The sequence below is a fragment of the Brachionichthys hirsutus genome, chromosome 17 (assembly GCF_040956055.1).
Source record: "Brachionichthys hirsutus isolate HB-005 chromosome 17, CSIRO-AGI_Bhir_v1, whole genome shotgun sequence".
Classification (NCBI taxonomy): Eukaryota; Metazoa; Chordata; class Actinopteri; order Lophiiformes; family Brachionichthyidae; genus Brachionichthys; species Brachionichthys hirsutus.
In genome coordinates this window covers 5,768,839-5,793,185 of record NC_090913.1, presented here as the reverse complement: position 1 = coordinate 5,793,185, position 24,347 = coordinate 5,768,839, and the positions used below count along the sequence as shown (strand labels likewise).

Below are 24,347 nucleotides of genomic sequence, written 5' to 3'. Positions count from 1 at the left end.
ATAAACATGAATGATGAGAATGGCTTAATTTCTATATTACGGTATATGTATAGTTAGTATATACTGTATACACAGAAAACACACAGGAGTATTATAAAAAAAATCATGTAGTGTTATATTTACACAAATCTAAAAAGGACTGATAGTGACATTTATTTTTATTGGATCATTTTAAGATTTGTGTGTTATTATAGTATTATGTGCATTTTTTCCCTTTTTTAAAAATTATATTTTTTCTTGTTTTAACATTTTTACTTTGTTTAATCTTGGACTTTGCACTGTTTGGAGGGTTTTGTAATTTTGATGCACTTGTAATGACAATGAAGACATATATTTTATTCTATTCTTTTCCATTCCATTCTATTCTATTCCATTCTATTCCATTCTATTCTATTCTATTCTATTCCATTCTATTCCATTCTATTCCTTTCTATTCCATTCTATTCCATTCTATTCTATTCTATTCTATTCTATTCTATTCTATTCTCTTCCTTTTGCTTTCCAGTAGTTCACTTGTCATCCTACAGGCGGCGCCATTTCTTTCGGGCGATTTAGTATCCTTAAGAGTTGCCTGACTGAAAAAAAAAAAAAATACAAATACAAATATACATGCATCTAAGGCGTTTGCATTTCGTTTCGTGCTTTAAAATCATAACTATATATTTAGTGGTAAATATAGTAAACGTGTATCCATTTCGTAGAAGGATATCATCAAAGGCTGTCCTGTCCCCGGCATGAAGGGGACCGGCTTTCATACCTGGCGCCAAAATTCAAGCCCGAGTCAGAAGAGCTTTCTGGTTGTCGGCTGTAAACAGTAAACGCTGCGCCGCAGCAGCGCCTCGCCTTTAGTGATCGGTTTGGTATCCCGGACACCAGAATCTGCAGAGAGGTCAGCCTGAAGATGCACATCAAAACTGTTATTGTCGAAGGATTCAAATCCTACGCGCAGAGGACCGAGATCAGCGGCTTCGACCCGCTGTTCAACGCCATCACGGGACTGAACGGCAGCGGCAAGTCCAACATTTTGGACTCGATATGTTTCCTTTTGGGCATTTCCAATCTCAGCCACGTAAGTCCACCATTTTTTTTTTTTTTTAATTTGGAGTCGTTGCCGATTCTCCTTCACGCTATCACTTCGGTTCATTTTCCCTTGAAAGGTTCGAGCCTCGAATCTTCAGGACCTGGTTTATAAAAATGGACAGTGTGGCATCACCAAGGCAACGGTGTCCATCACTTTTGACAACTCCAACAAAAGCCAGAGTCCTCTGGGCTTTGAAACTCACGATGAGATCACCGTCACCAGACAGGTTTGGCAGAGTCGTTTTACTTTACAGGCTTCTGTCTCAATGCTGCAACGGAAACTGTCCTAATGTGCGTGATCCTTCCTTTTAAGGTGGTCATCGGTGGGAGGAACAAGTATCTCATCAACGGCGTCAACGCCAACAACACTCGGGTGCAGGACTTGTTCTGCTCCGTGGGCCTAAATGTCAACAACCCACATTTTCTCATCATGCAGGTCAGACTCGTCTCCACAGCCGTCTCTATCTATGGGGATTTTAAGGCTTACGGTGTTTCTTGTTCTTGTTAGGGGAGGATCACCAAAGTTCTAAACATGAAGCCACCAGAGGTAAAGCGCACACACACACACACACACACACATACACATACACACACGCACGCCAGTGCATTCCAATGATTAGATCTCTGATTGCAGATTCTTGCTATGATCGAGGAGGCAGCCGGAACCAGGATGTATGAATGTAAAAAGATCGGCGCTCAGAAAACCATTGAGAAGAAGGAAGCCAAGCTGAAGGAGATCCAGACTGTATGTTAGACATAAAACTGCTATTTTCCAGATGCCTTTCGGGTTCTTTGCAGATGGAAATGTGCCACAAAATAAGGAAACTTGTGTTGAAATGTGTTACGATGTCATTTTGTTTTTACTCTGTAAGATCTTGGATGAAGAAATTACTCCAACCATGCATAAACTGCAAGAAGTAAGTTCAGTGCAAAATAAAACAATCTACAGGGACTGATTTAAGGAATAAAAAAAAATGTCAGTCGACATTTTTACAATGTCCCTTTCTCCGCCCTCTGCAGGAAAGGTCGTCGTACTTGGAGTACCAGAAGCTGATGCGTGAGATCCAACACTTGACGCGCCTCTATGTGGCCTGGCTATTCGTGTGCGCAGAGGAAACCAAGTTGAAATCTGCAGAGAATTTGAAGGTGATGCAGGATAATATTGCCAAGATGCAAGCCAGCATGGCGGAGAATGAGGAGACGGTGCAGGAGCTCTCGGCCCAGATTCAGGAGCTGCAGAAGAAAAGAGACCAGGTACAGCGGAAATATGATAAATAAATAAAGCTCGAGTCAAGTTGGTTTTCGTTAGATGTCTATCTGCTCGTTTTTTTTAGGAGGTCAGCGGACTTTTAAAAAATCTGGAGGAGAAACTTGCCGATGTGCAACGCGTAGATGCCAAAGCTCAGAGCACGCTGGACCTGAAAAAACAAAATCTCAACGACGAAAGCAAGAAAAGGAAAGAGCTTGTTAAGAGTATGGAAGAGGTAATGGGACAATACGATGTGTGCCTAAAGTGACTTTCAAAATCTTGTTTAAACAATAACCCCCCCCCCCCTACCTCGCCCCAAATCTTTATAAGGACAAGAAAATGCTTGTGGTGAAGGAAAAGGAGGTTTCTAAGACGACTGAGGAGCTTCGGGCTCTTCAGGAGGAGGGACACAATGACGGCGCCGCCCTCGAGGCGGCCGAGCAGCATTTTCGGGCTGTATCTGCGGGCCTTTCTACCAATGAGGATGGAGAGGAGGCCACCCTTGCCGGGCAGATGATGACCTGCAAGAATGACATGAGCAAGGCAGACACTGAGGCCAAGCAGGTGGGGGGGGGGGGGGACGAGTCCGACACGCTTTCACCAAGGACGCGATTCAGGCTGCTATTTTTAGCTGAGTCCGTACAGGCTTTATTTCTATCTTTGTTGATGGGAATCCTCATTTCTTTTCTTGTCTCTGTTCCCTGATCCGTCCAGGCCCAGATGACCCTGAAGCACGCCCAGGCTGAGCTGAAGTCGAAGCAGGCGGAGGTGAAAAAGATGGACGGCGGCTACAAGAAGGACCAGGACGCCCTGCAGGCTGCCGGAAGCCGCCGGGAGAAACTACAGGCCGAGCTAACGAAGCTCGGCTACGAAGGTTGTCCGTCTGTTTTGTGTCGACCGTGGAAGCTGTCACCCTTATGGTTCTACTTTTGTAATCATGTCTGGTGTGTGTGTGTGTGTGTGTGTGTGTGCGTGCGCGCAGATGGGAAGGAGGAAGGTCTGTTGGCTAACAGAAGGCAGCTGTCCAGAGAGGTCGCTGGACTCAAAGAGACGTACGAGCGTCTCGTGTCTCGTTTCCCCAACTTGCGCTTCGACTACAAGTAAGAATCTTTTCCAGATTCTTTTGCTCACCTCTTTACTTTGTTTAAAAACTGCAGTAAAATGTTCCTGATCCCGATCGCAGTCAGTTTTAGATCGCGATCATCCGTCAAAAGGGCTGTTCTATTCTGAATCTGGAGACCGATGATTTGATTTAATGCAGCTAATCAGGAATGTTTTTGAGGCTGTGATCAAATTGGGGTTTGGTGATTTCCTAGCTTTTGGGCTTTGCTCAAAGTTTCAACAACATTTTTATTTGCATTATTATTATTTTCTTGCCGTCTTCCAGGGACCCAGAGCGAGGATGGGACCGCAGTAAGGTCAAAGGGTTGCTCGCCAACCTGATCACCGTCCGTGACGTCTCCTACGCAACAGGACTCGAAGTCGTTGCAGGAGGACGTCTTTATAACATTGTTGTAGACACCGAGGTAGGTCAGCAGGGAGTTGTAGTTTAATGCTAAACACTCTCCTCGACTGGCCGGAGTCGCTGATCTAGGCTTCGCCCTTGAACAGGTGACGGGTAAGAAGTTGCTGGAGAAGGGCGAGCTGCAGAGACGGTACACCATCATCCCGCTGAACAGGATCTCCGCCAAGGCTTTGAGTAACAAAGTGGTCGATGCCGCCAAGAATCTGGTGAGAAATCTGGAATCACTGCCTCGTTTGGAAAGTCAATCGTCCTGTTTGTCATCTCTTTTTTTTTTTTTTTTTTTGTTCGCCTTCCACCGTCAGGTTGGAAAGGACAACGTCCACGCCGCTCTGTCCCTGGTGGGCTATGAATCCGACTTACGCAAGGCCATGGAATACGTCTTTGGCTCCTCGCTGGTGTGCGACACCCTGGACGACGCCAAAAAAGTGGCTTTTGATAAGCAGGTGATGACCAAGACGGTCACCATCGGAGGGGACGTCTTTGACCCTCAAGGGACGCTGAGTGGAGGTGAGGACGTGTCCTAATCCAAGTGTGTGCAGAAGGACGCCCCCCACCCCCCTACCGAAAGCGTTTTTCTGATGAGAATGGCGTCCGCTTCGTCACTCATTTAGGAAGCTCCCGAGCAATCTATCCGGAATATTAATTTTACATTTTTATTTGACCAGGAGAATTCCCATCGAGATTAAAAAACCTCTTTTTCAAAGGAGTCCTGGCAGCAAAATACAAAATTGAAACCTAATGAAGGAATCGCAGATTAAGAAAAACAAATGCAGATTATTGAGGCGGCCTCCGATGCTTTTAACTCTGCTTTTTTAAAAGCAGGTAAGGATAGAAACTCGGACAATTTCCAGTATCTCTGCGACACGTTCCGCGCAAAAAGGGGCCGAGGAGACAAACGCGTTCTTTCCCAGTTCTGAGGAACGGCTGATCATAAAGCGAAGGGTCAGAATTTCTCTGTGAGATTAAAGTACAGATGTCGGGAGGCAGTAATCCAAGCATGGCCAAATGCCCCCCCCCTGCCTCCTAGTGGACAGAGAAGGTCACCCCGCAGTGGTGCGTCATGGCTCTGCAGTTGGTCATAAACCTCAGAGAAGCATGAGAAACTGATGGATTAAGCAGAATAAAGCAAAAATCAAACTCCTCCTGCTTCCACGTCAATGCTCCCGTTTCTCCTCGAGGTGCTCGCTCCCAGTCGGCATCCGTCCTGTCCAGCCTGCAGGAACTGAAGGAGGTTCGGGACAACCTGAATGACAAGGAAGCCCAGCTTGAGGATGCAGAGCGACTGCTGGCGGGCCTGAAGGGAACTGCAGAGAAGTACGCAGCGAATGATATCTGTCCGTAGGTTAGAAATGATACTGCCCTGTAACCTGCTTTCACATCACTCTAATTCTCTTTCACCCCCCACCCCCTCCAGGTACCGTCAGCTGAAGCAGCAATATGAGCTGAAGGTCGAGGAGGAGCAGATCCTGCAGGCCAAGCTGCAGCAGAGCTCCTTCCACCAGCAGCAGGAGGAGCTGGAGAGGCTGCGCAGGGCCATCGGTCAGAGGGCGCGGACGAGTGCGGCGAGACGCGGTAGAAAAGGAACCCGGATTCAACTCAACCAAAATGCTTCTGTGTTTTTTTTGCTCCATCCAGAGGAGAGCGAGGAGACTCTGCGCGTCACCGAGGAGCTGCAGAAACGGGCGGAAGAGAAGTACAAAGTCCTGGAGAACAAGATGAAGAACGCTGACGCGGAGAGGGAGAAGGAGCTGAAAGCTGCGCAACAGAAGCTCAACGCGGCCAAAGCCAAGGCGGACGCCTTTAATAAGAAGCTGAAACAAAAGCAGCAGGTTAGACCGGCTAGATGTTCGCTTTTACTTCACCGAGAATCTGTAGGCGAGCTGCTCAAGTGCGTTTCTGCTCTCCCTCTCCCCCGCGCTTGTTTGCAGGAGTCTGACGCCGTGGCCCTGGAGCTGGAGGAGCTGCAGAGGGAGCAGTCTGGCTACGAGCAGCAGATTCAGGCCGCGGATGAAGCCATGGCAACCGTCCAGGAGCAGATAGACGGCATGACTTGCACCGTTTCGCAGAACAAGGTGTGTGGGCTCTGCCGGTTTGTTGCTTTTGGGGACAAATCTTCCTGTTCCCCGAGAGAAACGTGTAAATGGTGAATGTGAGTAAAAAAAAAAAAGCTGCCGTGTCCGACCTCTGCCGTGCACAGGAGGCGGTGCGTCACGCCCAGGAGGAGCTCGCCAAACAGAAGGAAGTGATCACGGCTCAGGACAAAGACCTCAAGGTGAAGACGACTTTGTGTTCCGCCCCCCCCCCCCCACCGTTTGAAAAGCTCAGAATCGTAAATTGTAGAATGAATGAATTTACATCCGTTTAAAATGTTCCAGGTAAAGACCACAGAAGCCAATAAAATAAGGGAGCAGAGCAACGAAGTCCAACTGAAGATCAAGGAACTGGAACACAACATTAGAAAGCATCGCACGGACAGCCAGGACGCCGCAGACAAGGTAGACCGCGTGGACATTTCAGATTGACCTTTAGAGTACCTCTGAATTTGTCCCTTGCCGACGCTCTTCCTCCTTCAGGTGTCCCGGATGCTGGAGGAACACGACTGGATACGCGCCGAGCGCCGGTTCTTCGGACAGCCCAACACGTCGTACGACTTCAAGAGCAACAATCCCCGCGAGGCCGGCCAGCGGCTGAAGAAGCTGGAGGAGACCACCAACAAGCTGGAGAGGAACGTCAACAAGAGGGCGATGAACATGCTGAACGAGGCCGAGGAGAGGGTGAGGACAGAGGCTTTGAGCCGTCGCAGCTTGCGGCGTCTTTCTGTGTCCCAACGCCGCTGTCTTCTGTCTCCGTCCCGCAGTACAATGACCTGATGAAGAAGAAGAGGATCGTGGAGAACGACAAAGCAAAAATCCTGCAGACCATCAAGGAGCTGGACCAGAAGAAGAATGAGGCTCTTAACCTGGCGTGGCAGAAGGTCTGGGCTTTTTTTTTTTTGTTTCTCCATTTTTCATGTTTTTGTTGTCCAAAAGACCAATCAAGATGTCTACGAGGGATGAATGAGTCTACCATTATCTGTACTATAGTATTATTGTATTGTACTACTATAATATAGTATAATTGTAGAGTAGTCTGAGGGGACGGCGCTTCAACTGGGATGTAGGTGTTCAAAGCAAAAGTTATTTTAGGCTTGAAAACGGATCCATTTCTCTTCCTCTACAGGTAAATACGGACTTCGGCTCCATCTTCTCCACCCTGCTGCCGGGGGCCACCGCTAAGCTGGCTCCTCCCCACGGCTGCGGCGCTTTGGAAGGCCTCGAGTTCAAGGTGGCCTTAGGCACCACCTGGAAAGAGAACCTCAGTGAGCTCAGCGGCGGGCAGAGGTGAAGGACGGCGCTTCTCACCTGCCAGGGTTTAGTGGACGATAAGCGGGTCACTTTTACTGAACGTGTGTGTGTGTGTGTGTGTTTTCAGATCCCTGGTGGCCTTGTCGCTCATCCTTGCCATGCTGCTGTTTAAACCTGCTCCCATCTACATCTTAGACGAGGTGGACGCCGCTCTGGATCTGTCGCATACACAGAACATTGGACAGATGCTGCGCACGCACTTCAGGCACTCGCAGGTACGGAATCCGTGCACGTTCTGCACCAGACTGCCGAAATAACGACGCGGAGCCTCGTTTAAAGATGTTCAACTGACATTTATTCTTTTTTTTTTTTTACATTTCCCATCCCCCCCCCGTAGTTCATCGTGGTGTCGCTGAAGGACGGCATGTTCACCAACGCCAACGTCCTGTACAAGACAAAGTTCGTGGACGGCATGTCCACGGTGACGCGGACCGCGCTCAGCCAAAGCGATGCCAACCTTCCGCAGAAGCGCCACGAAAAATCTCGCCAAAAGGACAAGAGGAGCAAACAGCTCGTCAGCTGAACTGCGTTGAAACGGTTGAAGCTTTCGGCTTCTGTCCGTGGAAACGAGGCAATCGCCTTGGCTGACTTGCATTTCAGTTTTTTTAGTAGCCACTGCTTCTCACGCGAGTTCATAAACTGTTTGTGTCATTTGTTCGGACGTTAAACCTTTACATTTGTTTAAAGGTCTGCTGATCCCGTCTAAACTCTCGGGCTGCGCAGGATCACGTTTATATGGAGCTTCTGTGTTTGTATATTTTACTAAATAAAGCTGGTTAACTTTAAGTACCTGATTCCGAGTTCGCAAGACCGTCACCTAGCGACCATAACCAGGAACCGTCCCGGAAGCAGCACATTTCATGTTGTACATTGAGATTGGACAGCGACGCTGTCCTACGCCATGCTCAGTGTGTATCTGACAGAAACGGTTTGGTTTAACACGGTTCAAGGCGAGAAAACGGCGTTTAATTACTGCGTACCAGAAAACCTAAGATGAACCAGACGGGCGCCGAGCGTTCGCCTTCACACACAAGGAGCCGAGTGGGACAAACTGTCAGAGTAGTTTAATTTCACAAGCAAGTCAAACAGCAAGAGCATCACTTTGATTTTAACAGCAGACCCCCCCCCAACAAGTACCGGTACACAAACTGGTTGTTTTACTATCTCTCCTTGCAAATAGGAGAAATAAGCCCATTTATTTTATACAGGACACAGAGCTGTCTAAAAGGTCCCTCGGCTCTCGCCACTGTAGTGAAACAACGAGGACGTGTCCACAACCGTCTCCAGTGCGGCTGGAGCGTCCAACCCGACGCTCTGACATCTAACGAGGAAACAAACCCACGCCAGTAGTAAATGTATACAGCATTCACAAATGTTTAAATAGGAGTTCTCATCTTGAACTCACTGTCCATTGAAATGAACCAAATATAACCAAGACGTGTGACAATAATGTCTTGTTCTTCTCCACCTGTCACTGATTTGAAACAAGAAGCCAGTTGTGTTATTGCATTATTAATTCCAAGCTCCAGATCAAGGTCTGTCAGCTAAAAACACATCTACTTTATCCTGCTGTTCTGCCTTTAGGACCGGCTGTGTGTGAGTGTGTGTGTGTGCGTGTGCGTGCGTGTGTGTGCGTGCGTGTGTTCAGGGTTGGCTCTGGATGTGCCTGCGGAGCTCCTGGGCTTTATCCCTCAGGTCGGGTCTGCTGTCTGACTGCAGCGTTGAAAGGGAGCGCTGCAGCTGCTCTCGGCTTTTCACCAACACGCAGTCCCACTGCTCACTCTCTGTGAACGCCACACAAGCACGACGCCGTCATCAGCGACGCATTAGAGGCAACACATTAAACACTCTATTGACTCTGAGCACTATTTGGGAGTGATCATTAATCAGTCAAGTCGGTCTGTCGAGTTTCAGTTTCAGAGATCTTCTGGGAAAATCGGCAGGAGACGTATAGCATCTTTTCCTTCGATTTAAATTAATCCAACTTGATTTCTATTATACGTTGTTGTTTTTTTTTACTATTTGTGAGACTCTGACAACAGCCTCCATTTAAAGCTTCAATCCCTCTGCAAATACTTTATTTTTAAGAGGAATCAATTTCCATATATATTTAATATTGTACGTCCGTATCTCGGGTGATTATTTGCTGTAATTTGATTTTAAATCAAAGGTAATGAACGATTTTACATTTCAAGATGATGGCACAGAAGAATGGAAACATGTCATCCATTAAATTGATTAGAATTGTTTGAACATGATGCAACATCCAACATCCGGGAGGAAAACGCCATAAAGGAGAAAAGCTGAGACATTCTGGCTGAATTCTAAACAACACAACGTCAGCAGTGATGAATGCTTTACCTCCAGTTCTCTTGACAATCAGATCCACAACTGACAAGGCTTCCGTCCTCACGGACGAGTAACCTTTGTTTTCTGGACAAGAAAATGAAAACATTTGCGGTGATGAAATATGAGACTATCGTACGAAACCGAAAGCAATGGAATTTGTACTGCCCTCACCTAAAGGGTACGCGAGAGCAGCGCAGGTCTCTGTCAAGATCTGTGACAATGCATTGAAGTCTTCACTTCCTTTCTCCAGCAGCAACAACCTACAGAAAAATAACAAACAGTCCGTATTTAGTCCAAACCCCAAAAAGGGAAAAACATGTCACAAGGACACTTTTAAGAGAACCAGTTCTTAAAATGATTTTTTTTTATTTTATATTTACCCCTGGAAATAAGCCTTCATGCTTTGTAGAACAGCAAGCTGAACTTTCCAGGTGCTGAGCTTCAGCTTCTCACACATGAGACTGCACACCTCCGCCTGGAAACAAGCTGCAGACAAACAGTGTTGACAATAACAAATGCCTGAAGGCCACATTTCAGCTTAGACAATGACAATATTCTAACATCTGGCATTTCAAGGGGGTGAAGTGAAGAGGGAGAAAATGCTAGCATGATGCCGGGACGGCATGTTGAAGCTTCTATTTTCGCCTGTCAGTCGGTAACACTTCCAAGCCTTGGAAACAACATTTCTGATTCTCTGATGGAGTGAACGTCTGCCGCCACCTACTCTGAGTCTGCGGATTTCTGGGCCAAGCCTTTCCTAGAGTCTCAAAAGCACAGAGCAGCGCTTCGGTCTGCTGCTCTTTCTCCTTTGCATCTCTCTCATCCTCATCCTCCGGTGCCCGTGGCGATGGACCGCTGCTCTCTCTGCAGCTCTGTTGAAACGGGGAGGACAGATTAAGCAAAAGTTACCATCATCGTTCGAAAGGCAGGAATGTCTTCAAATACGCAACAGTAATGTTAAATGAATGAACCTTCTTGATCAGAGGGAAAAGGATCTCCGCTAAGTCGCTGAAGCGGTCCTCCTGGCTGCTGCGGAGCGCGTCTCCGGCACACCGCAGGGCTGCCACTTTGTACACCAGGCTTTCTTTACGACACTCCTTTAGCACGACCTCCAGCACCTCACAAACGGTCGGCTGGCCTGCGCAGGGCTTCTGTAGTTCCGAGCTAAAAGCCGGAAGCAGAAATGGAACATTATAGTGTCGTGCAATAAAAGTTGATGTAATCCCACAAAAAGGATTCTGCAAAGAGTCTCGCCTGCACTTGGAAGCCACTGATCCGATAGCTTTCAATAGCTCCTCCTGAAAAAAGCAGAGGAAAAAAAGAACGCGTTAATAACAAAACCGACGTCTTCCCGACGTTTTCATTCCTCCCGTCGTTACCTTGCCAGCCCATGTGCGTCCGGACAGCCCCTGCATCAAAGCCGTTAGCACCATGCCAAGGTGCGGCGCCACTAATGAGCCAGTCTGTTCCTTGGCAACGGTTGCCATGGCGGCCGCACCCTGAGCCTTCATCTTCCAGGACTGTGACTGCAGAGCCATCTGCGTGATAGTGATCAGCTCCGTCATGTAGAGTCTGATGCCTCCGAAGCTTCCTAGGAGCAACACATGCAAGGCTAAGCTGCTGCAGCGACAGGCTTCACCCAGATCGTAGACTGCGACGCGAGAAGGCCGCCGCTCGGCGTGAGCATTTCCCACCTGGGACATTCTCTTGCCACACCTCGGTCCACAGTGTGGCATCGTGGCTCTCTCCTCGCTCCTCGTCCGGACCCGGCGCCTGATGCATACCCAGGAAGGCCAAAGGCAGAGCTACTCTGGCGTGGGCCTTCAGCACGTCGGGGCTGTAGTGGCTGATGGCATGCATGGTCAACGCACACGACAATTTGTAGACCGGCTCTGAGAGCAGGAGAGAGGCGGCATCTTATACCATTCGGTAAAAGGTTTGGAGGGTTTTATTTTCTTTCTTTTTCTAACCTTCTTTCTCCAAGTACCAGCTGTTGAGCTTCAGAAGAAGTTTCTCTACACTGCTGTCTTTTGCTGTCTGAAGGGGGGGGGGGGGTAAGCACAGCACTGCAAGCTTACTAAGACTGAGAACAACCAACAGTGATCGAGGTCTTCAAAAGGAGCAAATGACGTAACGCTCACCCGAACAAGGTGTCCCAAAGCGAAAGCAAATTGTTTCTGGACAACGGTGCTTCTGTCGTGAATGCCGCTGAGCAGGGCACTCATCAGTTTACCTGGAAACGACAAAATATCATCTCCGCTATTACGCGTCAGAGAGTAAACGCATCCACGGGAAGCTTAGCGTGGATTTACTCTTCACCTGAGTATGGGGTAAGGTCCTGGGGGCACTGCACCGTGAGTGAAACGATCACACTTGCGCAGCCGCCCTATGCCGAGAAGAGAGCAAAAACTAAAGTAAGCTGGGAAGAAATAGTTTCCTTTATACGTATACGTATGCGCCTACCTTGGTTCCCAAGCCGACTCCGCTCTTGAGCAGCTCGCACAGTCTGGGAACCAGCGCTCCCAGCACAGAAACATCGAGGTGCTGCAGACACTGAGAGAGAAAAAACGCGGTGGATCCTTTTCAATGCAGACCTCACAATCTTCCATCCTGACTTCTTTGCTGCGACACATAGAAGCCAGGTCAGCATTAATGACGGCATATTTTCCTACCATATTAATGGTCTCCATCATTGGAGAGGACTTGGCGGCACTCAGCCTGGCAGCGTCCATGGCACTCTAGAAGCGGAGAGAGTCATGAGTTTAACTCCAAAGGCGTGAGAGCGCTAAATCTGAAACATATCCGAGTGATCACGGTGGGTGAATAAATAAATACTGGTGACTTAATGTCTCCTTCCTGTGTGCTTTATTGTTGAACACTGTAGCATAAGTTCTAACCAGTAGAAAGGCAGACGACATGAAAGCTGTGTTTGAATGGTGCGAAGAGAAAAGTTCAGAGGACATTTCAACTCTGGCTATACTCCAAAATGTACTCCGAAAAATAAAACATTCAGATCATCATTTGTGATTTTGATCGATAGATTGTGACGCTATTGTTACCCACCCCTAACAAACGATGAGAGAAATGAGGCCGCTAAAGGCTCAGGCTACCTTTTCCTGCTCAGTGGCTCTGAGACTGAGGTAGTTGAGGACCTGAGGCTCCAGCGTGCTCAGGGCCTCCAGCAGGGCTGGGATCAACTGGGAAGCGTGCGGCTTCAGTCTGGCACCGGCAGTCTTACTAATCTTAACCAGGGTCTGGATGCTGATAGAAAACAACACAAGACGGAATAAATAGAATTAAATTATCACCTATGGCGCAAAATTACAAACAAGTAACATGGCGACAGGAAGACGATTTAGATCCCGTTTAAAATATTAGACATATAACATTATAACAGCGAGTGTTTATTAATGTGGAAGCTGGTCATCTCCCCCCATGACTGTCGTTTTGTATTGCCTCAGTATGAACCGTTACCTTAGCGACCGCACTTCTGCTACATTGCTGACGATGCCTTTTTGAAGCAGGGTGGGCAACATCACTGCCACAGTTCTCTGAGCTGAAGAACCTGTAGACTCACATATACGGGTGCACACCTGAGAGAGAGAGAGAGAGAGAGAGAGAGATGGATGCGTATCTTTGGCTCTAATGCTACACAACGGGCGACAGCTGAGGATGGATACTGGAGAATAAGCTAGGATTTTTTCCACATTTTATTTTATTATTTTTAAGTAAATGAGTGTACAGATTCGTCGACTGCAAAAATGACATTATTTCACAGACAAAAAAAACTGTAATTTTCTGTACAACAAAACACAAACTATGTAGCTAAATTTAACAGCTAAATATTTTTTTCTCATCTAAATTTTTCTGAAATCATCACATTGGTAGATTATCCCTCTGCTGTTTGAAAAGGGCAAGTCATTTCTCATCAACGAATTCGGATCTACTTTTAACTGATTGAACAGACAAAAATACACATTCAGGTGAATATCACTAAATGTTACGACATTATTAATTTACCTTACTAAGTGTCTTCAGGGTCAGGTCTGCAGCTTTCCTGACCGATTCCTGAAATTCAAAATGAAACACAATCGCATTAAAAAAACCAGGAAAGCACTCGGTAGCGCAGACCTCCGCCAAGCAGCTCATTCCCCTCCTAATTACTCCGTCCACATGGTGATCTGGATCATCATCAAAAGGTTCTCAATTGTTCTTGGGTATCTTTATACACCAACCATGAAAAGTAAAAGTAAATCAGAGTTTCAAACATTTCTTACCTTGATGTCATCAAGCACTCTGAAAAGAGTCTCCCATATTTCTGCCAGGTGATCGATGAGGTCGTCGGCTTGGCGGCCACGAATCAGCTCATTCAGAGCCAGGCAGCTGGAAGGAAGACAAGTTCACTTCCAGTACAGCCTAAGCTTCATGCTGACTGTACGCCATTACAGCACCTGGACTCGCGGACTCTCCACGTGTTACTGGTCAGGTTGGAAATGACATCCTGCAGGATCTCCTTCAGATACTTGTCCACCTGAAGCACAACGTAACAAGCATGATCACTTTATCCGTTCCTTGTTGGGCTGCCCACACCTTTTTGGTAAATCCTCGAGTCACAAACATACTGAAAGGCAGAGTCATGACAATGTTTAGGATGTTTTAACAGCTGGGCTTTTTTTTAAATCTTTCTTTCCTTTTGTATATAACTGCATTGTCCATGTATATAAATGTACTGGTCTATTAGTTTCTGTGACATTTTTATATTAAATGTTAAAATATGCATGCTAGGAGAGTTTAGGAATCTGTTCTTTGAAAATGTCCAGATATTCCATCCAGGTTTTAATTATAATGGAAATGACAAAGCTAAATGTTCTCCGAGCGTTTTTATAATTTTCCGTCCCTACCAGGGTTTTATCGGTGACCAGCGCGTCCCAGATGCTGGTCATGGCCTGGCGAATGCTTAGGTTGGGGTCAAACTGGTAGCGGTACAAACGGGGGATTAGCTGGGGCAGGAAAGGAGCCAGACGCTCCCCGGCCTTGGCTGCAATCATGTGGAAACCAAAAGCTGCTCCCTGAAAGACAGGGAAGACAGGGAAGACAGGAGGGGGGGGGGGGGGTGAGACCGAAAGGAAAAAAAGCATGTATGATAGATGGGAAAGGGGAGGGGCATGATGCATGGATGGGATACCTTGCGGGAATTCCACATGGCATGATGATTGGCCAGGTTCATGAACTTGTAAACGAGATCTGGCTGGTTTAAGTCGCTTGCCAATGAACAGAGTTCCTTGTATGTGGTCAATCCATGACTGCCAGAGGCCATCAATGCAGGAGAAGAAGAATACAGAAGTCACACACTTTTTTTAAAGATATACAGACATCAAAAAAACAAAAACAGCTGAATAATAGTGAGGTATGGCTTTACCCATCAGGGGTCTTCCCCAAACCTTCTCCTTGAAACACTTCTGTATCTTCTGAAACGGCATGTTTCACCCTGCAAAGATAATTAAAGCTTTAACAATATTTTCACATTACTGACGAGACAAGACCCGCGCCTGTCACTCTCTCATTTAGTTCCTTCTTCCTTTATGCAAAAATGAACACCTTTTGCCAGTCATCAGTGTTTCCACAAGGGTGGAAACCAGTTTCTGCTGGTCGTCCTCTCCTCCCAGCTCATAGACAAGGCCCAGGCCCTTTGATGCCACGTCCTGACTTAACTCTAGGTGGAAGAAGAAGCCATGAGGATGGCGAATTGGAAAAGACAGAAAGGAAGGAGAAATGGCCGTCTCATGATATTCGAATAGCGGTGGGCCGGTGTTGGTGAGGAGCGGATCACTTTTTACCATCGGGGTCTGAGAGAATGGAGATGAACGCCACCTGAATCTCCTTCAGTTTGGACTGGAAGAGTGGAAAAAAAGAAGAAACACATCAAGTCTTGCAAGTGACTGTTCCCTTCCTATCCAGGCAGAAGTAAACTTTGTAACACACACATCAGAAAAATATATTGTTGTTGTTAAGGGGATATCTGAGCTCTGATTTGATTCACCAATCTGTCTTGGACTCAGAGGAATGTGCACTGCGCTAACCATGATCTCCTTGTGTTGGCTGAGTTTCTTGACCAGGGAGAGCAGCCATATGCAGGCTGCCTGTCTGACATGGGGGTTCAGGCTGGGTACGTATCTGGACAGGATGGCGCTGAGGACCCAAGGAACCACATCATTGGTTTTCACATCTAATCGGGGTAGAGAGAGGGAGTTTCGTAAAGGACACTAAAATATTAGAACATAATAGATTATTTTAGGTTGAGAAGAAAATTCCTGGTGACAAAGTACACACTGTGTGGGGGGCTGTACTGGTCATCGGTACAGGTCCATGTGTCTCTGGCCGCTCCAGAGCTGGTGCCTATTGCAGCGCTGCTTATGGCTTCTCCAACTGTAAACTGCAGCTCCACCTGTTTGGCCTGACGAGAGGAAATATAAATAAATACATACATACAAAATATACAAGGATTTCTCCACTGACGAGCCTCTCAATCAATTAACAGGGTGTGTGTGTGTCTGTGGGGGGCAGTCAGTAAAGACAATAAATACATTTTACAATTTGTGCCTGAAAGAAATACTGCACAAATAAGCAAAGCTTGAGAACTCCAACCTCTTCCAGCTATTTCGTGGTGTCGCCGAGTTACAGCAGCAGCAGTGGGTTTGTTTCATACCTCCACCGAGTCCATCAGACCCTGCAGCAGCTTCTTCTGGTGAGGAAAGTCACCATCTCCCACAGGTAGGTAACCCAACGTCTGGATGGATCGCTCCTTCATCTGGATCACGGACGCAGACACACACACACACACACAAAATCATTAAGATAGTAAAGATGCAGTAATTTGGTGTGATTTGTTAAGGCCTGCGTTACCTTTGGGGTCTCCTTGCCAGACGGGATGCGAGCCAGCAGGTTTTTCACTATTGCCAGTTTAGTAAAGCCGTCCCCCTCTGCAGGGATCAACAGGGGGCCATTCCGCCCAACTTCTCCCAGAGCGGTACATGCTGCTACAGTCAACAGCGCACTGCTGCTGTCCAGGAAGGACCCTGGAGAGAGACACACGCACAAGTGTGAAGCTATTTAGTTCATATTTATTTAGCACTGGCATTAATAGTTTAACGACCCATGAAAAAGTCACATTACGTGAAGCAGATGAAAATAAGCATTTGGTAATTGCAATTCAAAGCCAATCTATTTTATTTAAAGTTTCTACAGACTCTGTGTAACCATATTGTTGCAAAAATAATTACACACCAATTGTTTTGGTGGCCATGGATAGAAGTTTATCATCTTCCAGGGAGGCGATGCTCGCTGGCTGCTCCATGTCATTTGTAGAGTCATCAGAGAGGCCAGCTTTCTTCCTGCTCATGTACCTGCCCACCATGTATCCCAGAGCCAAAACGGCACCATGCTGAGACTCGGGACTCTGTGGTTCAACAAATCCAGTAAAGCACAAAATGCATACCGGTACTTTGAAAATGTCCCAAAAAACCCAAAAAACATACAGAGTACTCCATAGACGCATAAAACGGCTTACATGGTTGTCTTTTGTTATTTTCACCAAGTTGTGCACGGCCATTTGCAGCTCGTTGCCAGTCATAGTGGAAATCACCAGCGCATAGAGCTGAGCTGCAAGCTCCCTCATGTCCTCCTTATTGGTATTCATCAGATTCTGAAGAAGAAGAGAAACAGCTGTGAACTGCAGTCGTGGTTTAGTAACATCACATGACAGCGAGCGGCATGCGAAGGAATGGGACCGATTCAATTCTGGTTCTGATATCAGTCTCAATAAAATACAACATAATAAATTGATGAAGATCTGTTGCCATACATCTAAATAAACATGTACCGGTACACAAATCACTTACTTTAATCCAGTCAATTTTGTCAACAAATCTGGGAGCCAGTTTCTCTGGACAGACGGACACGACCTCCAGTAGACAGTACATGACTGGGATCCCTGTTGAGAGATTCATTATGGTTGGTATCTTTATACACCGACCATGAAAAGTAAAAGTGAATCAGAGTTTAATTTTTTTTCTGAATAAATGGGATTTTCAATGTTAAAATTGAACATTTTTTTCCCCTGACCTCATTCTGGATCCGATCCAGAAGACATTTTGCATGATAGTGCATATCGGACCCCCTTATGACTGCAATATTTATTGAGCAAATTGAATGTATAAGACATGATTTTTTTTTTCTTAAAGACTAAATGGGAAAATCCTGTTTTTTTTTCGTGTCCCAGGTATTCTAGCTCGCTCTCAGTTTTACAAACACAGGATATGATGTCATCATCCAGCTCGCTCTCAACATTTTATGGGATCTAAGTTAGACCAAGATGCATCTTTAGATTTGTTTTCATCAAGAGACATCCAGCAGTGTCTCCATAATCGTGCTAACAGCCAAACAAACGGAGTCAGAAAACATAACCTCCTTGGCCGAGGTAATAAACTAGATGAAATAGGTAACACACTCTTTGCAAACCAGGACGCTGGCTCTGGAGGACATTGTCTCTAATGACAGAGCAGCTATGAGTTCTCTTACCCCCTACAGCAGACAGCAGCTGCTGCAGCAGATCCATGTAGACATGAACAGGGTTAGCCTCAGAACCCTTCGACACTGCAGACTGATGCTCAGAGGACAGAAGTGTGTGGACATAGCGGCCGATGGCTGGTGCGTCATCCTGCATGTCTGCTGGCCGCGTTGACATGGGCGTGGCCCCAGAGCTGTTAGCTAAACACATCCTCAGGTACAGAACAATCTGGGGAAATAAATAAATAAGTAAATACAGGAGTGGACAAAGGAGTAGAATGTATCCCTAATTTATATTTACCTCCCCAAAAGCAGAGGGGTTGAAGGGAATAGTGGACGTTCCGATAATGTACTTGGCTGGAGTCTTGATCCTCTGAGCTGCCTGATAATGACAAGACCAAAAACACAAAACAGAAAGAGTTAGCAGGGAGGGCTATCTGGTACAATGATGGAGAGCATACACAGAGCCTCACCTTCTCCTGGACATATGCCACCATGTCAGGAAAGGCTGGCATCGGCTTCGGTCCCTCCTTCTCTGAGCTCTTGGTAGGAAATGCTCTCAGCACTTTCTGCGCCTCCCCTGACACCTCCTCCCTCCTACAACACAGACCACCATCTTACATTACCTTTGGGTACATGGCAACAGATCCAGCTGTGGTTCAAACATGATTTTGGCAGAACAAAGTGCTTTCTACGATTATATGTCTCGCTAAACTGTTGCTGGCACATTTGTTTGCTGACCATTATGTTGGTATTTTTGGGGCATGTTTTTGTGTTGGTTGTGTTGTGCGAGACTTACGGGTCTCCGGCTGCCAGCAGTAGCAGATACCTTGACGGCAGGTGATCAGGAGCAAACACTGTACTGGCAAATTTCATGGCCACCTGACGAACCTGCACCTCCGGCTGCCAAAAAAACAATTACGTCACGTGCGTTTGATTTGCGTCAGACCTGGTTGCATTTAGTTCACAAAAATGCTTGTTTCTTCATAAAACTCTTTTCTATTTTTCGCATATGCTCACCTTTCCGATGTAAGCGGCTACCAGGGCTTCCATCAGGTTCAGCAGCGCCCCGTGCAGGTTGGCGTAAGCGCCAACCATCATGGACAAAGCTTCCTGAATGGCAAGACGAACATCAGGCTCCTCCTAAAGATGATGACAGGACAATTTTTTGAAAATGTCAATATCACTTGCCCAGTTTATTTTAGGATAGAGGCTAAGTAAATGATGTCATGTGAGATAGAATATATGATATTATAATTAAATGTAAAATATGTGATCTAATGTTTCTGTTTCATTGTCACACTACTTTCACCTACCTTGCACATGGACTCGAAAAACTGCTGTACGAGCGCAATATCCTTTGTAAACAGCTGAGGCATGCGACTGCAGGAGAGGATATAAAAATGTTTTGTTTGTTTTTTTCATTTTAAATACAGAACCTAGCTCACAGAAAAATAGGAATTGCCTAATTATACCTCGAAAGTTTTCCAACAGCCGAGTAGGCGACACATAGCAGCTTAGGATCCTGCAATAACAAATGTTGTTTAGTATTTATTATCAAATGAAATTGCATCAATCTGCCTTTACATGTTGGTTCCATTTGCTGCTTTACCTCCTTGTATTCATTGATGAGCTTGGTCAGACCATTAAGCAGCATTAGTCCCAAAGGTTTATTAGTGTCAGGACATCTGGAAAAACATCCAACGACCGCCCCACAATTGTCTTTAAAATGTGAAACGCGAATGCAACATGGCTGTTAACTCGGTAAAAATAAATGCACATTTCTTACACCATGCAGATGTGATGGACAAACTGCAAAGTGAGGGACAGCAGTTTGTTGTTAGTGTTGGCTCCAAACAGACCATCATACACAACCTGTTGAAAAAGGAAACAAATGACTAGCATGGTGACTTTGCCTACCACTAGAATTAGTAGGTCTGAAAGAAAATAGACATAAAAAAGGATTACGGCCTACCTGGATATTAGCTGGAAAGCATTCTGCTGCTAGGCGCGATCGCAGAAGATGCGGCAGGATTTTCAGTTTGACTCTCGTGCTTACTGGCTCATGTTTCAGCTCTTGCTTCATACTGCCGCTCTAATGCACAAGCAATTCAGCATTATTGGGAGAGATACATATATTTAATCCTCACAGCACACATTTGAAAATGAATTATTGACCTTACAAACCTTTGTTTTAAGAGGAACATCCCCCAGATACACCTTGTAGATCTTGCTCATAATTAGAGGATTGTTCCAATCAACGATGCTAGAAGAAAATAAAACAGGGACATAATCAATATCAGGATATGTTTGTGCTTTTATTATTTCATTCTGTTGGGCATAGACAAAAGCCTACAAAGCCTTTACATTTCAAGAGCTCAAAGTAAATATCACTGGCAAAGGATCACTCAAAGATTTAATTTATCGGGTTTTGATGATGATGATAAAGTAATAATTAAGGGGAGTAAAACCAAAACATATGAATGACGCTCGAAGCGGTCACGTTTTCGGCACCAACCTCTGCTTGCTCTTCAGCTCCAGGTCGGCTGCAGTGGCCACGCTATGTCGGGTGTCACTCGACGCAACAACCAGGTGCACCACAGTCTCCACCTCTGGGACTTGCTTCGCCTCGACGAACTTCACTATGCCCAGTTTACACTGTTGATAACCAAATTTAAAAAGCAGGGATCAGACGCAACAAACAAACTTAAATATGCATCGACAAGTCTTTATATTCAGGGATTCACGCTTAAAGCAACAAATGTATTGAGCAGCAGTCCACCGAGCTAGCTGTGTAGAATCGGTGTTCAATGTTGGACAAATCTTGAAGTGAGCGATGCTCAAACTATCGTTTAACTCCAAACTCTTATCTTCAGCGACTGTACCTGCTCTAACTGCTCAGCGCTCCACTGGGCCTCTCCAATCACCCTTTTGGCAGCATACACACTCATCCCTGGGGGAGGCTGGGGGAGACCCTGGCTGCTCGAGGCCACTGCCCCCTCTGCCGAATCTCCCTGGGAGGACGAGGGAGCGGGGCGAGTTGGAGATTCATTCAGCACAAATCTGGACGAGCCCGGGAAAGAACAAATCAAATGTGAATGAATGAATGAATAAAAATGCTTCATGTGAAACAACAAACACGCTTATTTTCTATGCTGAGTTTAGCTGTTCTGGGGCCACATAATGCTAAAACTACAAAAGGCAGAACTCACCCATATGGCATCAGTAAAACGTCTAGCATGAACTCCAGCAGGAGCTGCACCGTCTTTGGCCTCTCAGTTAGGTTAAATGGAGATGCATTCTTAGAAGTGTCTGCAGGATACTTCATATGATAAAGAGTAGGGATCAGCAGGTGCATCAGGCTAAGAGAAGAAAGAGAGAGTGAGGTGAAGTCACAGTCTAACAATGGATGATAGGGTCAGCTCCATATTAAGATGAAAGAGGAAATATCTGGGTTTGAAGTCAGACACACACTTCTTTGGGTCCATTATTGCTAACTAATAAATATCCTTGTTCATCTTAGCATGTAGCATGTAGCATATACATCCCCTCACCTATCCTGCTGCTGCTGTGGCTTGCCTTCCATGGCAGTGAGAAGGGTGGGGGCCAACTCACACTGCTTTCCCACCTCCAGGCGTGGGTAGCCCATTTTGATGTAGATAATGGTGAAATTCTACAAAAAAAAAAAAGTACATTTAAAAATCATCAAACCTGTCTCAATGATGAGACAAATAGCCGGGCCAAGGACAATCAAGAGTTAGACTGCTGTATTAAATCAAACAAATGCAGACAAGCAATTAAGGCATTTGCTGATTTAAATAATGATTCAGCAAACGTATTTAATAGTTAGCATGTAGCTCATACATTTTATATTTACTCCAGTTCTTAATTGCAGTCATCTGGCTTCGCAAGAGCAACGATATAACTTTTGATTCTTACTGTAACAAAGGAAGCCGCTGCAGGGTCTTGGTACTGCACCAGCAGAGTTTCTACTGGTAGCTGAATCTTAGGTCTGCTTTTTATCCTTTTGTTCAGGTGCACCAACAACTCCATCACCTGGGAGAGGAGGTGCATAAACCAACACCCAGTGACATCAGTGGAAGGATACTAGATCCTTAGTGGGGACTTTAACTTCAGGGGGAAATGAGTCAAATCTGTGACGAATGCCTAAAGTTTTGTTAAGAAGAGGGGATGAGCAAGGGAGGGGGGGGGGTAAATGCAATCTCTTAATGCACAAAAAGATAACATATTGCTCTTACTTTCTTCCGCACGCCCTCCTGAACACTGGAGAGTTTCAGGAGGACAGGGGGTAGGAACTTTGAAATAATGTCCTGTAGCTGCTCATCGGTTTCTGCATGGCCGAGGCGAAGGAACACACGTTCCAGTTGATCTGTGGCACAAAAAACAAACAAACAAAACATTTAGCACCATAATCAACTCAAACTGATCATTTTCTTAGTGTCACACTTCATACACATTCAATGACCCAAAACACCCTGAAGATGGGATCTGTGAAAAGCAATATAGAGTTTAGCGTCATAGCTATTCATCTGATATAACCATGGGCAATAACGTATTTTTATCCGAAGACCAGTGTGTGCGTGTGTGTGCGTGTGTGTGTGTGTGTGCGTGTAACAACAAGCAAAAATCGGCTCGCCAACCAGCTAGCTACAGACAATCAACGCAGTTCACTTTTTGTTGACAGTCCTACACTACATCACTGGCTATTCACAGCCGGTGACATTGCGTGAAATTTACTCTCGATCCCCGATTCATTCCACAAAAAAAAAAAAAAAAAATGTAAACCGTAAAACTACGAACGATTGCAACATATCAATAGCATGCGTGGTAGTTTCAGTGTGACAATGACTGGGCAATGGGCCTCCTGACGTTAGCATTTGCGCTAGCAACGTGATAGAGCAGCTAGCTATCGCCCCTGCCCTAGTTTTTAAAAATTCTTTTTAGAAGAGTAGAAAGCTTTATTTTCAGATGAAAAACATCCTAATAATTAGGCATAAACATACATGCTGCCCCGCATGTGCGTTACAGGCACAATTTATATTTTATACGATATATTAACCGCAAAATAACACAGAGACAAACTTACTGAGTTCATCCTGTGCAGCCATGTTAGCAGGAAGTCGGTACTCGGTGGCGCCTCCCACAGTTTCCCGGGTGTCACTGCAGTCTCTGCAGTCACCAGTGCCGCTCCTCAGCAGCTGTCGCTGACGTCACACCCAGAACCACGATACCTTATTATTTGTACACGAGAATTACAGGAATTCGTGCGCAAGAAATACTAAAATATAAATGTACTTGCTCAAATAAATTAATAAGTCAATTCTATTTTATTTATATAGCGCCAGATCAAAACAGGAAGTTATCTCAAGGCACTCAGTTGAATTGAATTGAATGTGTATGTGCTACTACAATAGTACACTAAACTATCTAGATTATGCATATACTTTTTTATTATACTATCTTACTCTATTTTATTGTGCTCTGTGTGTAAATATTCTCTCTCTCTCTCTCTCTCTATCTTATTGTGATTACTCAAAATATATCAGGTTGAGCATGTTTGAACTTCGTACAGAATTGTTAAGATTGCATTTTTGCAATTTTCTAATAAATGTATGTAGAGATATTTGGATAGATTATCTGAATTTTTTAAAAAAAAGTCACATTTAATACCAAATAATCTGGTGACGTAGATCTATGAGATTCAGTTGTGATGCCGAGTAATGTTATTAACCACATACTTTTCACAAACTATCAGAATCTAACCTACTAATATTGTAAGATTTGTCAGTCTTTGTGTTTTTACAGTCCGTCTTCATTTTTAAATTCCCAATTTGTCTATTCAAAAACGTCATAACCTTTCATCAGAGCCGGTCAATGAAACTGAAAAGATAAAAATAAAAAGCGCCACATCAAACACTATAAGGCATCTATGTGACTAATTGCCATCGATTGATGTGCGCTTTAAATCAAGGACGCATGTGACGGTATCGATCCACTCCTCTCGCTAATCTGATCGCAGATCTCTACGCGTGGCGGATAAGTCGACCGCCCTCGCTACGGACGTGCCTTTGAGCACGCTTTGCTCAGCGGAGGTTTGGAACGCAGCCCCGGATCCGGGCACGAAGCAGCAGCCGAGCAGCCGAGCAGCCGAGCA

At 45.6% G+C, this 24,347-nt stretch overlaps 2 protein-coding genes across 2 annotated transcripts; one reads left to right on the top strand and one right to left on the bottom strand.

Moving 5' to 3' along the window:
• Positions 1-901: 901 nt before the first annotated feature.
• On the top strand, positions 902-7,784 carry smc2 (structural maintenance of chromosomes 2). Its single transcript, XM_068751433.1, has 25 exons — positions 902-1,069; positions 1,158-1,307; positions 1,394-1,516; positions 1,589-1,627; positions 1,715-1,825; positions 1,953-1,997; positions 2,101-2,334; positions 2,415-2,564; positions 2,660-2,893; positions 3,044-3,203; positions 3,312-3,429; positions 3,717-3,855; positions 3,941-4,060; positions 4,157-4,361; positions 5,033-5,168; positions 5,269-5,393; positions 5,490-5,683; positions 5,783-5,926; positions 6,052-6,126; positions 6,230-6,349; positions 6,428-6,628; positions 6,712-6,828; positions 7,074-7,234; positions 7,326-7,473; positions 7,596-7,784. The coding sequence occupies exons 1-25, from the start codon at positions 902-904 to the stop codon at positions 7,779-7,781; spliced, it is 3,603 nt and encodes a 1,200-aa protein (XP_068607534.1). The 3' UTR covers positions 7,782-7,784.
• A 1,104-nt stretch (positions 7,785-8,888) lies between these two features.
• On the bottom strand, positions 8,889-23,334 carry ecpas (Ecm29 proteasome adaptor and scaffold). Its single transcript, XM_068751432.1, has 49 exons — positions 23,280-23,334; positions 22,432-22,562; positions 22,112-22,228; positions 21,727-21,845; positions 21,385-21,534; positions 21,058-21,235; positions 20,691-20,830; positions 20,360-20,438; positions 20,148-20,267; positions 19,962-20,047; positions 19,785-19,860; positions 19,648-19,697; positions 19,489-19,555; positions 19,193-19,315; positions 18,972-19,075; positions 18,646-18,769; positions 18,474-18,554; positions 18,185-18,401; positions 17,506-17,597; positions 17,175-17,309; positions 16,892-17,063; positions 16,511-16,683; positions 16,314-16,415; positions 15,938-16,061; positions 15,688-15,833; positions 15,445-15,499; positions 15,206-15,320; positions 15,027-15,095; positions 14,793-14,910; positions 14,509-14,676; positions 14,059-14,138; positions 13,885-13,990; positions 13,628-13,675; positions 13,082-13,200; positions 12,718-12,868; positions 12,280-12,345; positions 12,071-12,160; positions 11,927-11,993; positions 11,749-11,840; positions 11,578-11,644; positions 11,302-11,499; positions 10,987-11,198; positions 10,862-10,905; positions 10,579-10,771; positions 10,332-10,479; positions 9,988-10,093; positions 9,779-9,867; positions 9,620-9,691; positions 8,889-9,042 (listed from the first exon to the last, which is right to left on the bottom strand). Exons 1-49 carry the CDS (start codon positions 23,299-23,301, stop codon positions 8,903-8,905), a joined length of 5,541 nt encoding a protein of 1,846 aa, XP_068607533.1. The 5' UTR covers positions 23,302-23,334; the 3' UTR covers positions 8,889-8,902.
• Between the last annotated feature and the right edge of the window lie 1,013 nt (positions 23,335-24,347).